The 17,203-nt window shown below is 35.6% G+C and overlaps 3 protein-coding genes and 1 non-coding gene across 7 annotated transcripts; 2 read left to right on the plus strand and 2 right to left on the minus strand.

Annotated features, from left to right (window-relative positions):
* The first annotated feature begins 1,291 nt into the window (after nt 1–1,291).
* On the plus strand, nt 1,292–4,652 carry LOC118062375 (ureide permease 1-like). Its single transcript, XM_035076098.2, has 8 exons — nt 1,292–1,441; nt 1,763–2,071; nt 2,269–2,393; nt 2,498–2,701; nt 3,080–3,123; nt 3,215–3,279; nt 3,591–3,965; nt 4,143–4,652. Exons 1-8 carry the CDS (start codon nt 1,439–1,441, stop codon nt 4,293–4,295), a joined length of 1,278 nt encoding a protein of 425 aa, XP_034931989.1. The 5' UTR covers nt 1,292–1,438; the 3' UTR covers nt 4,296–4,652.
* Nucleotides 4,653–5,094: 442 nt separating this feature from the next.
* LOC118062374 (ureide permease 1-like) lies at nt 5,095–7,916 on the plus strand. Its single transcript, XM_035076097.2, has 8 exons — nt 5,095–5,408; nt 5,663–5,954; nt 6,116–6,254; nt 6,346–6,520; nt 6,660–6,706; nt 6,805–6,902; nt 7,002–7,376; nt 7,480–7,916. Exons 2-8 carry the CDS (start codon nt 5,727–5,729, stop codon nt 7,630–7,632), a joined length of 1,215 nt encoding a protein of 404 aa, XP_034931988.1. The 5' UTR covers nt 5,095–5,408; nt 5,663–5,726; the 3' UTR covers nt 7,633–7,916.
* Nucleotides 7,917–9,208: 1,292 nt separating this feature from the next.
* Nucleotides 9,209–14,475, minus strand: LOC118062373 (protein root UVB sensitive 3). 4 transcript variants are annotated; one of them, XR_004689739.2, is made up of 16 exons: nt 14,071–14,471; nt 13,905–13,962; nt 13,716–13,775; nt 13,584–13,622; nt 13,426–13,488; nt 13,215–13,271; nt 12,907–12,970; nt 12,659–12,742; nt 12,197–12,279; nt 11,974–12,103; nt 11,454–11,546; nt 11,086–11,224; nt 10,726–10,766; nt 10,421–10,608; nt 9,506–9,787; nt 9,209–9,293 (listed from the first exon to the last, which is right to left on the minus strand). XR_004689739.2 is itself a non-coding variant. In XM_035076096.2 (15 exons), exons 1-15 carry the CDS (start codon nt 14,214–14,216, stop codon nt 9,689–9,691), a joined length of 1,344 nt encoding a protein of 447 aa, XP_034931987.1. In that variant the 5' UTR covers nt 14,217–14,471; the 3' UTR covers nt 9,209–9,688. The 4 variants fall into 4 exon arrangements, 2 of the variants coding, with proteins under 2 accessions (XP_034931987.1, XP_073266834.1); XR_012170453.1 differs by having other exon boundaries at nt 9,209–9,362; XM_035076096.2 differs by having other exon boundaries at nt 9,209–9,787.
* Nucleotides 14,476–17,108: 2,633 nt separating this feature from the next.
* TRNAN-GUU (transfer RNA asparagine (anticodon GUU)) lies at nt 17,109–17,182 on the minus strand. Its single transcript has one exon. It is a non-coding gene; the product is annotated as a tRNA-Asn (tRNA).
* Nucleotides 17,183–17,203: the final 21 nt, after the last annotated feature.

Consider the following 17,203-nt stretch of genomic DNA (forward strand, 5'->3'; position numbering starts at 1 on the left):
CAAAGGAAAGTTATCCACAAGGGATTGTTGTAACGTGCAATCATTTGTTGAATAATTAAAACGTAGGAATAGATCGAGTTGACATACATTATTTCATGAATTAACAAGATAAAAAAATAATCAATAACTTTTTCTAAATCATATACTTGAAATTGAAAAATCCCTACAGATTCAATTTTATGGCGAGGAAATTGGCGGAGATGGAATTATTAGATCAAAGAAGAAAAAAGGACAAATTAGTAATTTTAGAAGGTTTGGGACTGATCTGTTAACAAGAATATAAGTTGGGTTGGTGACCGACTGATTTATAGTCGTTGAACCAAAAACAAAAGGGTCATGATTTTTTTTACGAGTTTTAAAAATAAGAAAAGACTAATTAAATCAATTTATAAAAAATAATAATTAAAATTTAATTCAAATCAAGAATTTATCAGAAAAAATGTGTCAAAATCTCATTTAATTAAAAATTAGATTTTGATTTTTGAATTATAACTTCTATCACATCTGTTTTTTTTTTTTAATGTTTAAATAATGTCTATGGATGCTATTTATAAATTAAATTGTTTTAACTCATTTTTTATCATAAACTATTTATACAGAATAATTTTTAAATTATAATTGAGAGTAAAAAATAATTATTAATAAATCATGAAACTCGCTCGAAGTCACAAGTCGAGAAATTGAAATCATGATTACCGGTAAATTTCCCACGCCAACGCATACGGAGGTGGAAGGAAGGTGGGTGGATCTGACAGAATCCAATCCTTACAGATTCCATGGTAGCAACTAGCGACTACCTTCTATGTATATAATTCCATGGTAGCGACTATATATATATATATATATATATATATTATAATAAAAGAAGAATAAGTTGAACACCATCTATATATATATATAAGAAGAAGAAGTTGAACACCATCTGTCATAGGAATAAAAATAACTAATTAATTTTAAGGTTTAGTAAGATTAGTAGAGTTATACGCAAGCTGGCCGAATACCACGTTAAACTTAAAATAAAAAACTAATTAAGTAAAACAAACTGAAAAATAAAACCTTCTAATCTACAAGTTCTCTGCGATCTTTCTTACATTGCTATTCTTCTTATTACAGATATTTTCCCGAATCACTCTACAAATATCGTTGACCATTGACAGTAGGTGAACAGAGGGGGTCACATCACCTCACTTTCAAAAGGTTAGGCAAAAGATAATTCAAAGATTCCAAACTTACTTAGACAAGGAAGGGTTCCAGGTCGCTCAAATTGTTTTATAATTCATTATCGGTGGGCGATCCTTCTTTTCTCCTGCTTCTCTCTCTATCTTTCTTATTAGCTGTTTTTTTTTTTTTTTTTGAAAGTGAAATAATATTAGGACACGGAGAGTGATCTGATTTTAAATACTCAAGCTCGGTTCTTCAGGGTTTTTAGAATCTGAATATGGTATGCATTTTCTGTTGCCGCTGTGTGTTGACTTTCTTGATTCTTATATATGCAGGCCTTGTTTTGATTCTGTATATTCTTTATGCTTTCCAAGTGTCATTTTGCTTGCAGATTCCTACACGCTCTTCTATTTTACACCTTCTTCTTTGATTTTTTATTTCCTGATTTTTGACTTCTAACCACTACTACTCTTTATAGGCAACCCGATGATTATTTTTTTAAAAGAAAAAAGACAGAAGAAATCATTTCAGATTTGCTCAGTATGGCCTCCTAGGAGGCACCGCGCAGAATGAGTGGCTGAATTTGTTTCTTTGCTTGAAGGGTTTTTCAGGAATACCTTCATCGATCATTCTACCAACAGAAGGGATCATCGGTAGTGCGTTGAAAATGTATGTGGTGGAGAGCAAAGGTGGAGCCATAGCATGCATGCTTCTTGCGCTCTTCTTCTTGGGCACCTGGCCTGCTGTCATGACTCTCCTGGAAAGACGGGGCCGTCTTCCTCAGCATACTTACCTCGATTATTCAATCACGAATCTCCTGGCTGCTGTAATTATTGCTTTTACATTTGGTGAGATAGGGAAGAGCACGCATGAGGCACCGAACTTTTCAACCCAGCTTTCTCAATTAAGCGTACGTTGAGTTGCATTTACTTGCTAACTCCATCAGGCATTTATGCATTATGGCCCTCTACAGTATTCTGCATTGCTTGCTTTTTAGTGTTGATTGTTCTGAGGCGATTCTGTGGCATGCTAGGTTCGGTCTCTTGTTCGCAGTGGCATCGTATCACTTACCATTTGTATTTAAATCTACTAGGGTGGTTGATGCAGGACAATTGGCCTTCTGTTATGTTTGCAATGGCTGGTGGGGTGGTCCTCAGCCTTGGGAACTTATCCACACAGTATGCCTGGGCTTTTGTTGGTTTGTCGGTGACAGAAGTGATCACTGCTAGCGTACACTGTTGTTTTTATAGGGTTTGTCTGCTGTATGCTGAATGAATTTTTTTTTATGGAAGTCAATAGCATGTCATTAGGCTAATTTCTTTTATTGCAATTTTTGGTTGTTCTTAACAGGCACAACCTTGAATTACTTCTTAGATGACAAAATTAATAATGCCAAAATTCTTTTCCCGGGTGTTGGCTGCTTCTTGATCGCTGTCTGCCTTGCTTCAGCTGTTCACTCGTCCAATGCAGCTGATAATAGAGCCAAATTATCTCAGGTGTTTGTCAATACAGATGAAAACTTCGAATCAGCTGTAAATGTGTCTTCTTCTATAGATAGTTTCAATTTTGATGTTATCTATTATTTGATGCATAGTCATTTACATTCCCAGCTATCTCTTCCATGTCAATTATGAACTTTTGAGTCAAAGTTAGCTATTCATTCTTCATCTTTGTCATAAATCTTATCTCAGTGCTTGCAAACAATGAAAATGCCGACAATGCTAAGATGAATTTTGTTCACTTAAGAATTCTATTCTCATGGGGCAAAATATTCACTGGAATTTTGGCCAAGCCAGTAAAACGACTGCAGAGAATATATAAATTTCCCTTTTACTTTTCATTTGATTGACGATTTCGTTACCCAAAAGCAAGAGTTTTGGATATCACTGATGTTAGAATTAAAATTACGCTTTTGCAGGGCTACAGACATCTCCACATCCAGAGAAGCTTTTCCAGAAACGGGTATGCTACTTTTTGGATTTGTCTTATCATATTATTTGCGTCCACTTTGTTTATCGAAGTTGTCCATTTATTGCCTTCTTTTATTCTACAGAAAGAAGGGCAAAATTTGGAACAGCAGACTTCCTTGTAGAGCTTGAGAACAGAAGAGCAATCAAGGTTGGTGGTTTCACAAACTTATTCATTGTATTTTCTAGCGGAATTATTTTCTCTGCCCTCCTCTCTCCTGCACTTATTTCACCTAATCTGAGGAGATGCTATATTTTCAAACACATGGCCAAACACAGTACACTGTAAACTAATTAAGAAGTGGAAGCTACGCAAAAAATCGGCATTTAGTGGAAAAAAAATTGAAACAAGAAATTATGGCAGATAAAAAAAACACAGCATACTGGTGAATTGTTTTATGTATTTTTCTTTCTTAAAACTAAACAACAACTCGGTTCTTTTTGGTCTTTGATCACTGGCAGGTTTTTGGGAAGAGTACTTTAATTGGACTGGCCATAACTTTCTTTGCTGGCATTTGCTTCTCGCTCTTCTCACCAGCTTTTAACTTGGCATCAAACGATCAATGGCACACCTTGAAAAAAGGGGTTCCTGACTTGGTTGTCTACACTGCATTTTTCTGGTTCTCGGTCTCTTGTTTTGTACTGGCCATCATTCTGAATGTCACCTTCCTCTATCACCCTGTGCTGGACTTGCCGAGATCATCATTGAAAGCGTATATTAATGATTGGAATGGCAGAGGCTGGGCATTTTTTGCTGGTCTCTTGTGTGGGTTTGGGAACGGTCTTCAATTTATGGGAGGTCAAGCTGCAGGATACGCAGCAGCAGATGCAGTCCAGGTTAGTTTTAATACACACACACACATGGGATAGTGCTGCAAATTAATGATTTTAAACAATTTTGATAGCTTCATGGTATTTTGGACGCACCATTGACCCTAAGTTCATCTTAGAAAGTGATCTGCATGTGCTTACCGTTTCAAGTGATGATCATTTCATTTACACTGGTGATTTCAGGCGCTTCCGCTTGTGAGTACATTTTGGGGCATTCTTCTATTTGGTGAGTACCGGAAATCATCGCGAAGAACGTATGTATTTCTTGCCAGCATGTTGCTCATGTTTGTCGCAGCTGTGGCGGTTCTCATGGCATCAGCAGGGCATCGAAAATGAATATAGTTTACCGTCGCAGTTCAATTATGATCGCATATATTGTCGGGAGGAAGAAAACTCCTTGACCACGTGGTTGATTGAGATTGAAAATACCATGCATCAATACTCTCAATGGAAAGGAAATGCTTTCTTTCCATTAACACAAGAACACGGATTCTTAATTGCTTTCGCGAAAAGAATAAACAATAACACATTAGGGGGGTGGGTGAAGGAAAAGTTAAAATGTGAAGAACAGGAGTGATTTTTTTTATGGAACTTCAGTCAGGAACACGTTGTCTCTGTATTTTTCCATTAATGCAACCCATTTGTGATCTTATCCTTCTGATGCCTGAATTCATTGTATTCTCTCTTTTTTTTTCAATACATTTACAGTTTGCTAGCTTGTCAGGGATTCGAGATTTAATGAGTTTGAGGGGGTGTTTTGAATTGCTGTTATAATTGTTTTTTTTTAAATAATTTTTCACATTAATATATTAAAATATCTGAAAATACAATAATAATAATAATTTAAAAATAAAAAAATAATTTTTTTTAAAATACAAAAACAAAGCTACAGAGCATAATTTACGTATTGTGTTCCTACTGGTTGCAAACATCCACGGAGTGGGAGATGCTATGTTTAAAAAGTCAAAGACACGTTAGCCAATGTCAAGAGGTGGCGTCCTTTGGACAGCGATAAATTGACTCGAGAGAAAAACAAACAAAAATGGTAATGGTTCCGTCCTTTGACCGCCACCGAAGATAACAAACGTGCAAAACGAATTGGATTCTTAGATGATGTGTTTCCCTTTTAACCAGGCCTTTTCCTTTTCTTTCTTCTCTTTTTTCAGAAATGTTTTAGCCACACTTTACCCTTTAGACAAACGAACACCCAACGCTTTTAGAGTCTCGCTTCTTTTTTCAGTATCTTTCCACATTTGCAATACTGTGCCAGTTAATTACCGTCTCATACTAGGATGTTTTTAATCAATCGAAAGATTCCGAATCAGTGGAGAAGAATCTGCCGTTATGTATGGAAGATTTCGATCTAACTTTAGAATCTCAAGACGAAACCTCCACTGGTTTTTTCCGCGAGATACTGCATCCAGCTTCACATCTTCTTTTTTTCGGTTGGTACGTTAGCACTTGCTTTCTTTCAATGTTTGCAACTACTTTCTACTAGTTTGTAAGCAATTTATGTTCCTCGGAAATTCATTTTCTGGCATCTTTGATATTCTTATTGATGAATGTATATGTGAGTCAACGGTGTTTACAAAGCGACTGGCTTCTTCTAAATTTAGTTTTGACTCTGTATGATACTCCTTTTAACATAATTATACTTCAACTGCCTTTCATATTCTGTAATTTAGAACTCTTCTCTGCTGCAGAGTTTTTCTGGTGCATCAGACCACCTTTGATTTCCTCGAAAGATTTAGAAGTTATCTCTTAAACATGTATCTAGTGGAGAGCAAAGGAGGAGCTATAGTATGCATGCTGTTTTCCCTGTTCTTCTTGGGTACATGGCCAGCTATTATGACACTACTAGAAAGAAGAGGCAGGCTTCCTCAACACACATACCTTGATTATTCAATCACAAATCTCTTGGCTGCTGTTATTATAGCTTTGACCTTTGGTGAGATCGGCAGTGGCAGGCCCAATTTTACGACCCAGCTTTCCCAGGTAAGTTCTGTTTGCGACATTATTAGTCTTATTCGTACGCTGTTAGTCACTTATTGTTGCTTTTGATTATTGTAAGGTGACTTATTTGGGCATAATTTACCCGCAACATAGAAGCAAAAGTACACAAATGATGTTTGATTGTTCTGGCTTGAATGATGCAGGATAATTGGCCTTCTATTATGTTTGCAATGGCTGGTGGGGTGGTCCTCAGCCTTGGAAATCTATCCACACAGTATGCCTGGGCTTTTGTTGGTTTGTCAGTGACAGAAGTCATTACTTCCAGCATAACTGTTGTTATAGGTAGTGTGTGCAGAAAGAAGTCAGGCATGTTGGAAATTGGCTGTCTTTGTAAGGTTCGTATTTTTCACTCCTGTTTATTTCTCTTTGACAGGAACAACCTTGAATTACTTCCTGGATGACAAAATTAACAAGGCAGAGATCCTTTTTCCGGGTGTTGGTTGCTTCCTAATTGCTGTTTGTCTTGGGTCAGCTGTCCATTCATCTAATGCAGCCGACAACAAAGCAAAGCTCAAGGGTATAACAAGTGACAACAAAAATGTAACAGAGTATGCTTTCATCCTTTCATGTAGAAAAGCAAAGTGTTTTTGTGCTCCATATGAAGTTACAATTTCTTTTTTGGACCAGAGTTGGGTGAATTAACTGGCATTCTTGCTGATGCTACTGCTGATTTTAACCTTCTATCAGGACTGTAGGTTTTTCCGCATATTCGAATGAAGCATCTCAAACCAAGGGTATATAGCTTGCTGGATCACTTCTATCGTTTCTTTTTAGCTCATTTGGTTAGAATGACAAGGCAATTTTTTTTTGGCCTTCCTTTATTATTGAACAGGAGTAAAGGATATGGAAAATGTAAGTAGTGCTCCAGAGAAAGCCAAAGCTGGAACAGCAGATTTCCTTGTAGAGCTTGAGAACAGAAGATCAATCAAGGTTTGTGGCTCAACCTGGCACTCATTTCTCTTAATGTGTTGCCTCTAAATAGGCGTGTAGCTCTTTAATGTAAAACAAGTGGTTTGGCTGTCCTTACAGGTGTTTGGAAGGAGCACTGTGATTGGACTGTCTATAACTTTCTTTGCTGGTTTTTGCTTCTCTCTGTTCTCCCCAGCTTTTAACTTGGCAACAAATGATCAGTGGCACACCTTGAAGAAAGGGGTTCCTAAGTTGGTTGTCTACACTGCATTTTTCTGGTTTTCGGTCTCTTGTTTTGTACTTGCCATCATTCTAAATGTCACCTTCCTTTACCGCCCTGTTTTAAACCTACCGAGGTCATCACTTAAGGCTTATCTTAATGACTGGAATGGTAGAGGCTGGGCATTTGGGGCTGGCCTGCTCTGTGGATTTGGGAATGGTCTCCAATTTATGGGAGGTCAGGCTGCAGGATATGCAGCAGCAGATGCTGTTCAGGTCAGTCTTTTAAGCATGCTAAAAAGAGCATAACATATATTTCGAATTTATGATGTCCTAACATTCTACGTGGTCATTGACTTGAATGGGGTATTGGTTTCAGGCACTCCCACTTGTGAGCACATTTTGGGGCATCCTCATCTTTGGAGAGTACAGAAAATCATCGCGAAGAACATACATTTTGCTTGTAAATATGCTGTTCATGTTTATTGCAGCTGTTGGGATTCTGATGGCATCGTCAGGACATCGAAAATGAGTGACCAACTGCCTGCTCATAGTCTAGACAAATTGTATGCAGGAGGATCGAAATACTATAAGTTTATACTCAGTTGATAACTTGGGGATTATTCAGGAGATGCTTTTTAATAGTTAAATCAAGCCCTGGATGGGTTTTGTGGAAGAAACGAGGGAAAGTGACCGCTCGACAAGGGCGGAAATGTATAGACACCAGGATTCCTTTTTTCTCCTAATCAGTTTCCCTTTTTCAGAATAACGTTGTATTTGGTTGTTTTTTTATATGCATTTTTCCCCTTTTCAGCATTTTTGTGTTTGAAAAAGACTGCCATCCCTATTATAAGAAAATACGGGCCTAGCGTGAATTAATTTATAAGCACTCGAATTTATTGGATAAATTGAGGCCCATCTGGCCCAAGTTTCTAATTAGCTTAAAAACCCCGGGCGTAACAGTTACGCGGGGCTACCTGACGGGTTATAGATACGAGTCATATCTTGTGACCATCCATAGTTTATGATCTCTCTGCTCTCTCCCCCGTTCTGTCTTTCAATGGCCAGGGTTTCAGTATTTTTGTCTTTTTTTTCCTCTTCCTTTGTCTTCGAATTTGGCTAGGGTTTCAATATTTTGACTGGGTATTGAAGCCTTCGATTAAGCAGAGATACAGAGTCTATCATGGAGAAACTGTGTGAATTCCGGTCGAACCATTCTGTTTTCACATCTCCTTCGTTTTTTTTCCCGTAACAAGATGAAAAGTTGAAAAATTAAGGCCTCGGCCTGAATTTTCGCAGGCCTGAACAAGTTTTACAGTCAATTCAATCGGGGCTCGAAGGATACGTGCGGGATCTAACCGATCAATAACCCAGGTTTCGGTTTATGACCGTGCAAGTACAGACTACGCTTGGGGAATCCTTGTTCTTCATGTCCTAATATGTGTTTGGCTGTTCTTCATGTCCTAATACATGGAAATGTTGTGTAGAGTGTTTTAGAAGTGCGTAAAAAATTGATGCTTTTTTAGATAAAAAGCAGTTGGGAAAGTATTTTGAAAATCAGGTTGGGACCATGAAAACAAACACTATGAGAAATTTTAAAAGACGCAAACATTTCTGGAGGATATGGAATGACCCTGGGAGCAGCTGGCTATCGATCTCTTTCCATGTAACCAGCGACGGAAAACAAAGAGCAAAGCAAGATGCAAAAATATAAGGAAAGGTGACATTTTAATTATTATTTTTCCATACAAAGAGGATAATTAATTCTAGAGCCTAGAATGTTGAAGTCATGGTTCAAGCTCATCCTTGACCATCCCCAATTGCTGTCTCATAGATATGGAAGACATATTGCTCACATTATCATCTGCGAAGGAAACGCAACTGATGTTATTTTCACTTCACTTTGTTTTTTTGTGCTAGTTTCCCTCAAACACTAAGCGATATGTCATGTTGGGCAGTGCAGGTCTGTTTTTCTGCAGAACGGCATGTCAAAAATAATTTCTTGGGCTGTTTTTTATGCAGAAGACATCCTTTTGATGGGGACGCTCTCTCTCCATATGGGGTGACAAATTCAAACCACATGACTGCGGAGTACATGCATCAAAATGCAGAAGGCAAAAACTGATTCTCTATTATAGCCTCCAAAACAATTCGCAGGAGCAGGTGTGCTGCCCAACAAGTTCCCTCTGGTTACTGCAAACCACCATCCCAGATCGTCAAGCTAAAGCTATATAGTATCAAAGTGGTTCGTATTACTAGTTCCTACAGAAAAGAGGTCATTGGACCATTAGCCAATGACATATCCAACTTCTTAAAGTATACATGATTCTGGAAACACCAAAAATTCATAATTCTAGGCCTACCAAGAGCATCTATAGCGGAGCTACTTCAAGACAAAGAGTTACCGTTCTCATATTATGGCACCACGGATGTGTACCATCTAAAAAGCCTCGCTCTTCAGTGTTCACGGCAGTATAAAGCCTCAGTTGATGGCCACGTTGTTAAATTAATTTACTTTGAATGTCAATGAAGTAGTCGTCAATTTCTGCAATTCTTGCAATTATAATGCAACAGAACTCACGTACTACCTAGTCGATTTTATCATCTGATGAAACATCTGTCCAGTTCGCCTTCCAGATGACTGGAGGGGAAAGAAGGCGCCCTGTTTTCCAACCCAACGAACTTAGCTGCCAGATAAAGAATAGAAATGAACAAGAACCAAAATGTGTTAGTTAATCTATAAATAGCGTAGCTACCTTGACAAATAATAGCAGGGCGGTGCTTCCAAGTTCTTCAATGAAGAATGGCGATATAGGGAACTTTAGAATGCAATAGTTTGGAGAGCCATCATGGATTCACATCTCTGGATATATTTATTCACATTGCTCAAAACATAATTGTGGACATTATTTGATCAGCTAATGTAGTAAGATTAGACCCTTCATTTGTAGGGATACAAATGTTTATTTAAATAAGTAAATAAAAGATGAGGGATTAAATTTCAGTCGCATGTAAAAATTCCTGGTTCACTTGGTGACCAATTATGACACAGAGCACTGTGAAACAGAACGGCAATTACAAGTTCTTTTTAGTTATTGGTTGAAATTCTGCTCAGTGTAGCTCTCAGATGTAGAATAAAAATCATCTAGAGCCAAAATGTGCCTCTAAGTTCCTCGATGAAGAACAGCAACAGAACTCAAATTAGGCGGGAAAGAGCAGTACTCTGAAAGAGAATCCATTCTGGGTTCTCCTTCAGAATTTGGTCATAGGGTCAAGTAAACGAGCAATTTATTGAAGTTAAGAAAGTTTGAGAGAGATACCTTTTGAAGAAAAACTTCATAATGTTTATCCATCCATGACTGGCTCTCCAAATAGACAGATGTACTTTTTTGCATGAGTTTGGCCATAACAAGAGCGTGAATAAACGATTGCAATACATCTGAAGCTGTTGAATTTTTGTGCATTATAACATCGATGATTCCCTTCCTCTCCACCAGCAAGTATTTTGCTAAAAAGATCAGCATAGACAAGCAAAATGAGCAATAGGTTTCCCATTAAAATTCAAAGTTTTTTTTTTTAATGATTTTAAAAACTGAAAACTGGAAGGTAGAAACTAGATCTTAACCTTTAAGATAATGAGATACTGCAGAAAGCAACGCCTCCTTCCTGTTTGAGAATATTGCTTGAACAGTTAGTTTTTTACACAGAACAAAATGTTTTAGAGCACTGATTTTGCAGAAGCCAGCTCAGATCAGTTTTGTTTGCAGATATGTCAAGATTTAAGCCATAATCCTAGCTTGAAATGCCTTTGATATATGCCAAACAGTAGTTCAATTATTCAGGTGCTTCTACCTAATTGCTCTGAATAAATGTCATTCAAAAAAAGTAAAAAGGAAAAAAAGAAAAAGCAAGGGTACATAGTACAAGTAGGAAACAAAACCTTGTAGTAATGGAAAGTTTATGACTTAAATAACCCAAAACTCACATTTCCTGGTGGTCAAGTGAAGAAACTCTCACACCCAAGTGCACATTGGCATGTAGTAACTTGACCTTTTTTGAACTCCAAGAAGTGATCCATGTTGGTAAAACATGTTCCATTCTAGAGACCTGCTCAGGAGAGAGAACTGGCAACAAATTCAGATAATGGCGTCAAAATCAAGAAAAATAGATAGATAAACAAATTCACCTCCAGCTTGCCAACAGGTGAGATCAGGTAAGTAAGCTCATGAAATAGAGTGAGTTTTCATTAAAAAAGAAAAGAAAAGAAAAGAAAAGAAGAATCAATTTGGATGATCATGCCAGAACTTTGTTGCCTTTTTTTGGGCGATTAGCCACCATTGACAAAACCATTACCTTGGCCAGTCTCCATGAAATGCTGGAAGAGAATAGCGCTCCTCTCAATATTTAAAGAAGTCAAAGCAAGGCACCCAACAGCCCTGTAGTTTGCTGCACATGAAAATGAAAACATTAATTGCAGACATAAAGCCAGATGTAACATGAGATGACCACAAAACTATTTTATTATTACAAGTCATGGTTATGCAAACAAGAAGGTAGAGAAACTATAGGTTTCTGAGTTTGTCACCATGAAAGGACAAGTCTTACTGTCCATCTATTGCTGAACTAAGCAAATAGATTTAGAAACCAGAAAAAGTGTACCTCTTGCCACCCTTCAATTTATGTGCCAATTTTTTTTTCATTGAGATTATTATGATCTAGTTCTTCGGCCATAAAGACAACATGAAAATTGATATGAATAAGTCATACTCATTCATGAACCCATGTATAATTTTCCTGATTGTTCCTCGAAGGTGAGTATGTTCCTTGGTCAGAAAGAATTCTCTATGTCAGAAACCATAGCACAAGAGCTTACCATACATATGGAACACGGTGAGAGAAAGAAAAGAAAACCAAATGGCTAGGGGGAGTCCCATTGTTATTCGAGCAAGGATCATTCCTAAGGCCATGCCAATCATTGTTGCGACTGTTTCTTGACTTCCTTCCTATAAATATATAGGAGCGAGTCAATAGCTGTAGTAGCAACCAAAAACTCTCTTGAGGTTGTCATGCAAGGGTCAGAATAGCAGAATTGGTACCTTGGCAGATATATCTGCAGCATTGTTCTGAAGGGCGAAATGCTGAGTCAAGGCAGCTCTAGTTGCACCACTAGCAACACCAGCTAATGATAGCAAAAGAAAAGGAAAAGGAAAAAGGAAAAAGGAGATAAATCAAATGATGATCACTGAGCATTTATGTTTATCTAATTTTTTATATTCTATCCTGCAGGTGTGTCAGATATACTGTAGCAAACAAGTTAAATTCTATTGTTAGCTTCATATTTCTTTTGCATATTTTTAAATAATAAATGCCAGCAATAGTAAATCAACCATTTCATTAGCAAGATAGAATCAGACTAGGCTTTTAATTTATTTTTTGGCCTTAACATTATCACTATGACCGACAATATAAATAATTAAACAACAAAAATTCTAATAAGCAGTTTTCAGACAATTTCTACAGGTCCCCACACCAGGCATTTAAGCTATGAGGATACTTACTGAAAGATCTTGATAAGCTTCCTAAGCAAACAACAAAAATAAAAGCGGAAGGAAACAAAGGGGAAAGAAGGTCCATCAACATTCCTGCAGCCAAATTGACAAACTTTCTCATAAATTTTGGACATAAGGAAAAAATAATTTGAGAAACCATGGAGAATAACTACAAAATAGAATGTCAGGTGCCAATATGGAGCAAAAGTTTGTGTGTGCACTGTACACCTTCTGGAGAAGGAGACAGCAGGGCATACCGAGATCATTCATAAGGTCAGCAACTAAACGCCACATCTTGGCATTACTATCCAGGTCTGAGCCCTGAGAAGCACAAAATTACCCAGTTTCATATAATCTTGAAATGAACCAAAAAAAAAAAAAGAATAAGGGAAGAAAGAAAGAAAGAACAAAAGAAAAGGTGGTTTGCATCAATCGCCAAACTCTACCAAGAGCATTTTTAACTAGGCAGGAAAACTAGAGCACTTCACAAGTGAAAGAGTTAAGATAATCCCCAGAGACCAGAAAAACAAAAGGGGTGCAATCACAAAAGAATGCAACAATAAACCTGGTAAAATGTAAAGAGTATGCCTCCAAGCATTCCAGTCAAGTCCCTCAAAAACCACTGCAAACAAAAACTCAGTTCTCAATATTATTTATAATCTTTTTTTAATAAAAAAGCCCCACACAAATTTCAAAAAACTTCAATTCATATTATCTGTAGCAGTAGAAAGCCAAAGATAATAGTGATAAAAAAAAAAAAAAAACTATTATAGTACCTGAAATGTGGCACCAATGACAGTAGCTGATTTCTCACCAACCCCAATTGCACTCAAGAGAGCCTTCAACACAATTTGAGGAAACAAGTTTTATATATATATACATATATTTTTTGACAATCATATGATTATTGCAAGTGTGATCAAATAGAGCTTACTTGTGTTGAAAGCATGGTCCTTATGTAAGTTGAAAGACCCTTTAGAACCAAATCAAGCCACCAATTCATCAGCTATGATAGATTACTACGGAAGGTTCTTTTTTAATAAAATTCATAAATTAATGATAATACCTGCAATGAATCCCATACTTGAAAAGGGGCATAATCTGGTGTTACACTGCTTGGAAATCCCTGCGTTCCCTCACTCCAACGGAATTTAAATTAATTAGTTAAATAAATTGAATAGTAATTTTGTTTTGTTTTGTTTTTTTGCCAAGGAAGAATTAAGAGAAGAGAAAGGGGGGGAGGGGGAGGGCTTGCCTCGGGTACAAATGCTTGAAGGATTCGTCTCCAGACATGATTAAAACGACTTCCAGATCTGCGCATTAAACATGATTCAATTCAAAATGATGAATAAAGAAGAAGCAAAAGAGAAGTGAAGGTGTGTGTGTGTGTGTGTGTGTGTGTGTGTATATATAAAGGTGACCTCTGGATGGATAGATAAGGAGAAGTAGTTATAGTCGCAGTTTTAAAGAGTTTTGATGAAGAAGATCCATTCCATTCTTCGATTATAAATTTTGATGATGATGATGATGATCTAGTCTCTGTATTTGCTGATACTCTTTCTTCCATTGATGATGATGATCCACAGAGTTGACTCGACTGGACTCGATACTCTGCTCTACTTCAGCTCCTTCCTTGGCTGCCTCTGTAATATGTATTATTATTCCTTGAAAACGACTTCGTTTTCAACGTAATACATTAGCAGCTGACCTGAATGCTCTGGGCCTTTTCCTTTTCTTTTCTTCTTCGTCTTTTTTTTTACCGTTCAGGGTCTGTTTGGTTTTCAAAAATTTCCAAGTATCATCTGCTTTTTTTCTTGCTGTGTGTGCAATGCATATTGAGGGCAATGGAATTTATTTATTTTTTTTATCAATTTTTTCGCTGTTAAGGATTCATTATTTAGTATCAATTAATTATAAGTAACGGGTAAATGTAAAAGGGGTGGAGGGAAATAGCATAGCACTGGCTGACTTTCTGTGACTCTTATTAAATTAAATTGTAGGCTAATTTGTATGGGAATGACGAGATTGAAAAATGCAAGACTAAAGTGACAAATACCGAGGGAATGAAAGGCTTTATCAAAGTTTTGGCCAAGTGTTTATTGTAATCCCTAAACTTTTCAAATTATAAATACTGGGTCCATTTAGTTTCTAAAATTTAAGGGCAAAATCAAATTGGTCTCGGACTTCATTTTTATTTTATTTTTTGATCCTTGTTTAGAGAGAGGTGAAATAAAATTATTGGAATCCAACTCTAAGAAAAAAAAAATCTTTTGGCATCGATTTTGTTTATAAAAATAGTTGATATTGGTGTCAATTTGTCTCATTTAATAATGAGAATTCATATTAGGTGTTTTTTATCTTAAAATTGCCTAAAAAACATATCTTCACTCAATAAAAAATTATTTTGACATCGATTTTGTCTAAAAAATAATTGATATTGGAGTTAAATTGCCCATTTGACAAGGAAGAGCTCACAATAGGTGTTTTTTTTATTTTGAAATTGCTTGGAAAAACATATCTTTTCACTCGGTTAATTTTTTTTTTTGTTTTGGGTTGATTTTAGATTTTGAGACAATCTTTTAAGGTCATGAAGGAGTTTATCAAGTTCCTGAGATGTATTTCTAGGTGATTTCGGATATTGGGATAGTTTTTTAAGGTTATGAATGAAAATACATAACTCGGCTTAGTAATGAGATTTTTATATATATATAAAAAAAATATTTGCCTCAATTTTTTTTTGCAAACAAAACTGGTCAAATATCAAACAACATGTCATCTAACTTATTTTTTTTTAAAAGAAAATTAGGGTGGATAACATCTAAAATTAAAAACAAATTAAAGGGACCAAATTTAGGATACACTAGCCATTACTATATGAGTCAGGAACACTGCCTTTTCCTTAAAAATGAATCAATGCCTTCTTATATGTATATTTTTCAAAAAAAAATTAAAAAATCATATTTAAACAATAATAATGAGGATCATAATGTATTTACCGAGATAGAAGATAAATGAAATAAGAAGGGAACAAAAGGTCACTGGTAATACACCGGCCACGTTTAGAGTACACCTATTGTCTGTAATGGAAAAGGAGACAGAGAAGAATCAACTAAGGATGACAAAAAGAAAAAAAAATGATTGTTAGAAACTGTTGCACATGCCCCGCTCAAAGTGTGCAACGATTTCAACAAACACTCGCGCAACAACTTTTTATTGAAAAAAATATTATTTTAAAGAGGAATTACATTATTATTCTAAACCAAATTTATAATTAACGACAAAACATAGACTAAAAGATCCAAATGCCTCTTACAACAATGAATTAAATGTCTTACATCCAAATGTACATGTATAATTCACAGTATAATACCAATATTTTTACTATCATGAGTATTTTGTTTATTTTACTATTCACAAAACATTGCATGAACACTAACACCCCCAAACAAATCAGCAATAATTAATGCACCTTATAAAGATACCAAAATAACCAAAGGCATGCAATTTTTCATGCAAGGACAAAAGAATCATTACAATGAATAAAAAAAATATGAGAGAGACTACAGTGAATCCTCCTTTTGTTTTAATTGTTTATTTATTTCTCATCAACATATCATTGATATTCACCAATCCTTCTATCAATAATAATGTCAAGTACTACAATTAATGATGGATACTAATATTTTCATTGATCAATCGTAACACCACTCTCTATATTTGAGATCAGTCAATACGACTAAGGTTTATAAATATATTGGATCACCTATTAAATAAAAAAAGCTTATTAGATCACAAATTTATGATACCTAATATTTCTCTACATTTTTTTTTGACTATATATTGCACCGCAAGACTTTCTCTTCCAATATGAAAATCAAATTTCTTTACATTATCCATCTCCATCATTACCATCTATGTACAAGAGAATTCTCATTTCACGAGAATTATTTATTTTTTAAAAAAAAATGCTCAAATCCAATTACAAAACTTGAAATTTAACTTTTAAGTCTTGACACACAAGCTATTGAAAAAATACAATTTTATATTAAGTTTTCTCTCAAATTCATCACATACCAAAACTCATTATAAATTCTTATTAAAAAAAATAAAAATACTAATATCAAGTTTCTAAAATTTGCCATGGAGTATTGAAGAAATACAAATGACATGGATTTATTTGGAAAAACTTAAAAACTCTAATTTAATGCTCTTATAAAAGTTTGATTCAACTCATATCCATTTAAAAAATATTATATTAATTTGATCATTGAAAACTCTAAAATATTAGGCCACCTTTGGTATCATTCTCATTTTTTTTTAAGAAAAAAAATTTTGAAAATAAAAAAAGAAAATTTTTTAGTTTTTATTTTAAAAAACATAAAAATCCAACGATCGAGTGTCAAAATTTTTCAAGATTAAATCAAATGATTTTCAAAAAGTTTGCTAAAAAGCTTTTCAACGCTAGAAGGAGGGCTTGAACCTCCGACCTTGTGGTTAACAGCCACACGCTCTAGCCAACTGAGCTATTCCAGCTGTTGTTGATACCTTAACTAT

The sequence above is a fragment of the Populus alba genome, chromosome 8, assembly GCF_005239225.2.
Source record: "Populus alba chromosome 8, ASM523922v2, whole genome shotgun sequence".
NCBI lineage: Eukaryota > Viridiplantae > Streptophyta > Magnoliopsida > Malpighiales > Salicaceae > Populus > Populus alba.

Bases quoted from the DNA above. Each gene is read 5' to 3' on its own strand.
- LOC118062374 (XM_035076097.2), top strand. From the start codon at position 5,727: ATGTATCTAGTGGAGAGCAAAGGAGGAGCTATAGTATGCATGCTGTTT. The intron at 6,255-6,345 runs GTAGTGTGTGCA...TCTCTTTGACAG, and splicing joins CAGCATAACTGTTGTTATAG to GAACAACCTTGAATTACTTC. The intron at 6,707-6,804 runs GTATATAGCTTG...ATTATTGAACAG, and splicing joins TGAAGCATCTCAAACCAAGG to GAGTAAAGGATATGGAAAAT.
- LOC118062373 (XM_035076096.2), bottom strand. From the start codon at position 14,216: ATGGAAGAAAGAGTATCAGCAAATACAGAGACTAGATCATCATCATCA. The intron at 12,104-12,196 runs GTACCAATTCTG...ATATATTTATAG, and splicing joins CTGCAGATATATCTGCCAAG to GAAGGAAGTCAAGAAACAGT. The intron at 11,225-11,453 runs GTAATGGTTTTG...ATTTGTTGCCAG, and splicing joins TTTCATGGAGACTGGCCAAG to TTCTCTCTCCTGAGCAGGTC.
- LOC118062375 (XM_035076098.2), top strand. The intron at 2,702-3,079 runs GTCTTCTTCTAT...ACGCTTTTGCAG, and splicing joins TTCGAATCAGCTGTAAATGT to GGCTACAGACATCTCCACAT. The intron at 3,124-3,214 runs GTATGCTACTTT...TTTATTCTACAG, and splicing joins AGAAGCTTTTCCAGAAACGG to AAAGAAGGGCAAAATTTGGA.